This window comes from Cryptomeria japonica, chromosome 11 (genome assembly GCF_030272615.1).
Source record: "Cryptomeria japonica chromosome 11, Sugi_1.0, whole genome shotgun sequence".
In the NCBI taxonomy this organism is placed as follows: domain Eukaryota; kingdom Viridiplantae; phylum Streptophyta; class Pinopsida; order Cupressales; family Cupressaceae; genus Cryptomeria; species Cryptomeria japonica.
In genome coordinates this window covers 194,554,244-194,561,448 of record NC_081415.1, presented here as the reverse complement: position 1 = coordinate 194,561,448, position 7,205 = coordinate 194,554,244, and the positions used below count along the sequence as shown (strand labels likewise).

Below are 7,205 nucleotides of genomic sequence, written 5' to 3'. Positions count from 1 at the left end.
TAGTAGTCTATCTTTTAAAGTAATCTAATATAAATGCAATATTTAACAGCGTGATATATTATGAGAACAGGTCGCCATGTTCTGGTAGAATGCATCGCTGCACATTTCTTAAATCCATTTATAAAGTCCCCTATTACCGTCGGCATTGCTGGTGGAAGTGGTATGGGAAAGACCAGCCTGCTGAATATGGTATGCAATTTGTTCTTATTTGGAAACACTCTTTGGTCATTTCTTAATAAATATTTGGTTTTCAGTTGCGTTAGCAAGCTTCTGTATGTCTTCAGATAGAAGTCGATCTACTCATCACAGCTGCCCAGTTGGCGTTTCCATACTCATGGCAAAATGAACAATTCAATGGAGCTAAAAATGTAATACTCGATGAAAAAGGTAAACGAATGTACCAAAAAATTGAGAAGGGGATGACCAAGTTATTGGTCAGAGGAAAGGATATAGAATACAAGGAAATGATTGGTGTTTCGGGCCAACACAGGGTAAGACCAAGTTATTAGTAGCTCGAGTTAGTTTCTAACTGAATATCAAAATTAATTTCATGGATGATAACTGATTGTAAGTGCATTGATGACAACTGATTATAAGGAGGAAATATCACTTCTCTCTTTTCTGTGGAAATACCGACCAGAATATAAAGCTGTGTACAAATATTTGGCACGCATGGACTTCAACCAATTGGTAAAAGATTCTAACACGGGCATAATTTCTATTAAAAGTAGAAAACATTAATACTTGTAAAATTTATATGTGGTTCTGTTCGGATATTTCCAGCTGAAAAGGAATGAAGAAGATTCAGTGTACGAGGATCAGGAGCAATCAGTGGGAGCTATTCCAAGGATTTTAACTGTAAATTTCAATGCTGGGAACTACCGGGGAAGCCAGGAAGCTTGGGCAGGGCTGGCACTTGAGATAACCAAAGAAATCGAAGAGTCTATGACTTTGGCCCAGTGGCTCAGTACGTGTTGGAGAAATGTTTGGAGAAGAAACAGTACCATATTTTACGTGCACTTTATTTTTCCTTTTCTGGTTTTGGTCTTTGTGGCTGTGTGGATTGCCTGGGCCGCATGGATGTTTCTACAACGAGCTAAAGATCCCCAGCTTAAAAACTTAAAATATGGATCTATACCTATAACTGTAATAGTAATAATTTGGTCTGCTTTCAAGGGAGTACTTTCTATTTTTAAGCCCGTGAGCAAACAATTGAGTGGTTATTTCAGCTTGCCTGATCATTCACAGGAGTTAGGATATCAAGAAAAGGTTATTTCAGACATTAATTTCTTGAAAGAAGAAATTGGTAAAGAACCATACCCAATTTTTTCTTTTATTGCTGGTGAAAAATGCAATAATTGGAGAGGTTTGTTGGAAAACAAGGTTAAAGGCACCCCTATTCCCAAATATAGCTCAGCTCCAGACAGTAAGCTCCGAATAATAGCCTTTGTGGATGACTTGGACCATTGTGAAGACGAAGTTATATTGCGGGTATGCATTTTACGTCAATTTTCCTTTAATTTCTTATAATGTTTAACGGCTGCAACGCGTCTAATACAACGATTGCGTGAATAAAACAGGTGCTATGGGCCATTAACCTCGTCTTCAGGATTTGTGAAATTAGCGTTATTTTAACAATGGACAAGAATACCATTCGAACAGCATTTCAAAATTCTTCACACAACCAAGATGGGGATAATGTAGATAAGTTTATAAGTAAAATTATCCAGCTGCCAGTGAGCTTACCGGACCCCACTGATAAAGAATGGGCAAAATTTATAGAACATGAGCTGACATTGATTGAGCCAGATTCAAGATTGATTGATCCAGATACAAGCAGATCTGAAGAAGGAGATGAAGACCCAAATGAAGATGAAGACCTAAATGAAGATGAAGATCTAAATGAAGATGAAGACGTTAGTGAAGCTCTCTCTTTGGTTGAAGATGAAGGTTAGTATGGAAATAAAGTAAACAATTGGTATTAGAAAATTACAGTAATAGATTGCGCCGTCATCATCTGAAAATAAACTATCTGTTCAGCCACAGTGCATTTTTCTTCATAGCATAAATCTCTCTGTTTCTCGTTTCTGTGACATACAGACAATACAGTCAACAGGATAAATGATGTTGAGAGTGGCAACACAAGGTGCGAGGGTTGTATTCCGTCTTCCTGCAGTCTGCTAATCCAAATGCAAAAAGGTAAACAGGGGCACACGCTTCATTTGGCTTTTTTCCCCTTTTTCCAAACGTCTCTATTAAACGCATATCGAGTGATCAAATCAATATTAATCAAATAACATCACAGGTCTCAAATCTTGCTTCGGGAAGATCTTCTCTTGGTTACATAAAAAGGATAGTGAGCAATCTCAACCTTCTGATAGTCCCGCTGACCTACTTATTGGAAGTCGCTATGATTATTTGAGGCAAGGATTATGGCATCGTCTGTCGAAACGTATATGGCAGCTTAGACAGATAGTGATGCAGGGTTACACTGAAGACGAAATTGAAACATTGAATAAATTCAAGGGTTTTGCGACAGGAATCAACAAACTTCCCCGGGAGTGGAGATGCTACATAAACTACCACAAATTTGCCAGAAATGTAATAGTTAAAAAAGTTGGAAATGCAAAGTACCCTTGCAGAACCGTAGAATTTGTGGCCTGGACGTTTGTATGTTGGCAATGGAAACGCGAAATGAACATTCTCATAAAGGTAAACTTATCAGACTTTGTTTCCCTATTTATGATTTCTTTTTAACTTAAACTATGAAAATGTTGCTATGAGGAATATAATACTTTCTTTTGTAGGAATGGCACTCTTACACTGATGTGAAACATAAAGGCGGCCATACAAAATGCGACCCTTCCCTCAAGGAAATAGTTGCCAATTATATAAAACGACAATGGCCAGTCCAAACACAAGCCGGGCAAGCTGAGGGCAGCGAGGAAGAGGAGAAAAAGAAAGAGTGGAACAGATTGAAAGAGGCCTTAGACACCGTGCAAGATATAGCAATGAAAGGTTTGTCCACTTCAAAAGAAGTTCAGTATCCGCGTGAGATTGGGAAACTTCTAGGCTGGGTACCCTCCATTGGAACTTCCATGTTAATGGAGGAGGAAGAAATAAGAAAGGAAAAAGAACGATGGTATAACCTACTTAAAGCCTTGCACATTGTCCAAGACGTATCAATGGAGGGTATTCAATGGTTTCAGCAGTTCAGATTCCACTGTGATGATAGGAATCTCACACTTCCTCTTGAATACTCAGAACATCCGGTTCCTAACAGGGGTCCCAACTTCTTACCTCCTGAACTTGAAGCTTTACTCAAGTAGGTTTCCATTAGGATTCCTTTTTAAAAGGAATGCGTAATTACTTTAAAACTGTCACTACTGTGTTATTATTGAAATAGACCTACTGTAGAATGCACGAGTTTCACTCTTTAATTATATGTTCTGAAAGTTTGTTTCAGTGACATTAAATAATATTAATTATCAATATTATTTCAAACGTGTTGTTTTACAATTGTGATCTAGGTTTATGTAGATTTAACGACCTAGTTACATACCGATATAAGGATTATTGCTTTAATATTAATTTTGAAGTAAAGGTTGTTAATCTAATTTTATGTAAATTTGTTTTAATTTTGATTGTTATAGCAATGTCCATAATTTTAAAGATGGAGTAAATGTTTGTGTATAAGGTATAGGATGAGGTTATGATAATAGAACTTTTATTAATATCTATTTAATTGGTTATGATAATAGAACTTTTATTAATATCTATTTAATTGGTGATATTGTAGACCTTGTTTTCTTATGATAGGAACATTTTATTTTGATTACATATTGTACTTCTCGTATCCTTTGATAAAATTCCATGTTACCTTTGCTAAGCATCCATGACAGTCCTAATCCATCATGGTTTTAGAGATTTGTAATCTTACTAAGAGATTTTTCTTTCCCTTTCAAATATTCCCAATAGGTTAGCATATTTTTGATCTATGTAAAATATCCTCTATGTGTTGTCTTATTGAATCTATAATTTCAAAGCCTCAAATTAAGCTTCACTTAAAGTCCCCATCTTTGTTGAGCTTTTAGATCTTGCTTTCTAGTTTTATTAAAGAATATTATTATTACTCTAAAGTGTTTTATATGCCATGATCTAGGTAGGTTTTATTATTCTAGTCTCCAGTTGAGAGTTTGTATTGATCTAGATCTTCCTAGTGGCCTTAAGGACTTATTAAAAATATAAGGTAGACCCTTCTGCCTCAAGTGGAAGGTTTCCTACATCAAATATTTCTAATATTTTCTTTAGGTGATAGTATCTTGATCATAAAATGAAGGATTGTCCTTTTAAGTCAAGTTTGGTTCATACTTACATTATTAAGGCTCCAACTTTAATTGTTAAAAGTAATAGTCGATATATTCTAGAAGAAAGACATTTAAATTGGAAACCCACTTAATCTAATGACTAAAATCCTCCTATAAAATCAAATAATACATATGTCAGATTATTATATTTAATAAGATTAGTTTACAATTTTACAATAAATAATTAATAGTTAATTATTGTGGGAAGCTGAATTCCCATGAATAGCTGATAGGAAAATACAAATGACTTCATTAACCATTATGCATTGTATTGAAGATCAACCTGTTGAATCAATAATCATGTCCTGCATTCTTGAATATTTGCTAGAATGGACGTTACCAACTGCATGAGACATTAATCTTCCTTGTGCCAGTGAAATAGAATAGAGGAATTCGCTACTGTGTAAGGACATATATATAATCATGTGAAAGGAAGCCAGTCGTGTATTGATGCCTTCTTTTTCATTAATAGTCATACAAGAAAACAGCCCATTCTTGCCACTACTAGTATGAAGGTATGCAAAATTAGTTGGCTTCATGGAGCCTTCAAAGTTTATTCCATATATTCTACAAGTATTTTGTGTGGTAGCTCAATTTTTGAGTCGTAAGCTTCCAAGATCACATTGAATGGAATTTGTTTGATGCGACACAAGATTTTGAAAGAGAATTTAGTTGTTAAGAACATGATTGAGAGCGAATAATACATTATTTAAGTATGCTTGCACACTCTTTATTTTGTTGCGAGAAATGAAAGGAAATTCCAAGTATTTAAACATTGATGATTGTTTTTTGCTGCCAACATGATAAATTTGTAGAAGAATAAGAAAAAGTTGTCCGCGTAGGAGAATGAGTATGTAGGAAAATGGTTGGTTAACCATTTGCCATTCTGAAGGGTGTAGCCAATAACCAAAGTGCAATACGTGTAAGTTCAATCTCACTTTTATGTTGAACTTTATTTTCTGTTGCATTCGAGAAAAGTAACATTAGAAACAGGTTTGGTGCTATTAGGAGAAGAACGCAATGAATAGATCAATGGTGAGGGTATTTAAATTGGTCTAAGTTATTAGAAGTTCAAACTTATTAAGCGAATATTATTTTGTGAAATTGTTTGTAAGATATTTGGGTAAATATACACTTTTAAGAATATTTATCTTAAAACTAAAGAGGAAGTAATTAGAAAAAAACTTTATAGATCATAGTTTAAATTTCTTAATGAAAGTCTCAAATCTATTTCGAGGGACAAGATTTTATGTCGTGTGATAAGATTTTATTCTAAGAGAAGATAATATCATACTTTTCTTTTATAGTTATAAAAATAATTTGGATAATATCATATAAATGATTATAAATTTAATTTAATCTAACACTTTCAATTCAAACAATGTTCAATTAAATTATGCTATTAAATATTTGTGCTTTTGGTACCATTAATGCTACATCTAATAGTTAAAGAGCAACAAGATAATGGTTTGGAGGTTGAAAGCAACAAAGGATGGAGGTTTTTTTATCATCACAAGCTAATTTCTTGCTCATGGATGAATCATTGCATGAGGTTCACCTTTTATATATGTGTCCCTCCGTAAAGGGGAGGCTTCAATTTTCTTATGGGTGCATTTGATATATTTATAGTAGTTTTTATTAGTTATTTAAAGGTATGAGAATAATGTTAGTCTACATAGAGTCATTGTCAAGCTAGTTAATCATTTTTCTAGTTATTGACCTATTCGTACCTAGCATAAGTTTCCTTAGGATATTTTATATTTTTGTCTCACCTCATATGGTTGAGAGATATGTCCTCATCACTTGAGACAATTAGTACATTCATATTTAATGCGCACACATTTGTTAAGTGAACTCACAAGTGTTTCACTTCCAAAGGGGTAGTCAGAGTTTCACTCCTATCTTATCACCTCCTCATCTTTTCCTATATATGCAAGGTTGATCATTGTATAATGATATATATACTATTATTCTTATCTTTGTTCACTTTTAGAAGGTTCTTGATTCACATTCTCTGATCTTAGCAAATTTCCAACATGGTATCAGACACTTGATAACATGTTCCTTCTTATTTTGTGATCCATTCTCATATCCTTATCATTGAAGCATGTTGGAGCCAAAGGAATATTACCATTCCATCTAGAAGGCTCAAGAAACAAAGATATACCTTTCATTTTCACAAATTTGGTAATTCTTATTTTTTCATCTTTTGATTTCATAGACATGTGATATGAAAAGAGTTGAAAAAGATAAAAAAATAGTGGAGGGCTATATTTCCCTCTACCTATCTACCTATTTTGGTATAAAATTTATATTTTTTAACAATTTTGGTTTATTTATTATATTTTATGACCAAGAACTCTACTTGTAGTCAAAAATATGTTCTTTGTAATAGGAAATATGTGGTCTACATTACCTATTTGCAATTTATTCTTCCTTATTTGGCTATTTTTTGCATAGTTGCAAGAAATTTGTGGTCTATTCACAAGTGTTTTGATCTATTTTATTTCTCATTGTTGGTCTACTATTATTTGTTATAGGCATTTGTAATGGCCCTTGGCTATTCTTTCTAGCACCCAAGATAGCCTTTAAGCTTCTAATTCCTTTAGCACAAGCTTCACACTTATCTGCATTGTAGGTGGTCATCAACAATCTCTATAAGTGTTTTCTTAGCTTCTTGCAAGTGCTAGCATATTGGAGTCTAATCACAACTAACCTTATTTATTTCTCTATATAGTTTCTCCTTTCCCTATTTTGTTGTCCCTTCCAACTCCCTTGTGAACATATGTAGAAAATATTTAAATTACAAAAAATTGATCAAAATATTCTTTGTGGATT

At 33.7% G+C, this 7,205-nt stretch overlaps 1 protein-coding gene across 1 annotated transcript; it reads left to right on the top strand.

Annotated features, from left to right (window-relative positions):
* Positions 1-579: 579 nt before the first annotated feature.
* LOC131071091 (uncharacterized) lies at positions 580-3,412 on the top strand. The gene is made up of 6 exons (XM_058006792.2): positions 580-690; positions 784-1,491; positions 1,581-1,950; positions 2,101-2,199; positions 2,306-2,712; positions 2,808-3,412. The coding sequence occupies exons 1-6, from the start codon at positions 580-582 to the stop codon at positions 3,327-3,329; spliced, it is 2,217 nt and encodes a 738-aa protein (XP_057862775.2). The 3' UTR covers positions 3,330-3,412.
* The last annotated feature ends 3,793 nt before the right edge of the window (positions 3,413-7,205 follow it).

Coding starts and splice junctions, on each gene's coding strand:
- LOC131071091 (XM_058006792.2), top strand. CDS start 580: ATGACAACTGATTATAAGGAGGAAATATCACTTCTCTCTTTTCTGTGG. Junction 1,492..1,580: donor AAGACGAAGTTATATTGCGG/GTATGCATTTTA, acceptor TGAATAAAACAG/GTGCTATGGGCCATTAACCT. Junction 2,713..2,807: donor AAATGAACATTCTCATAAAG/GTAAACTTATCA, acceptor TTTCTTTTGTAG/GAATGGCACTCTTACACTGA.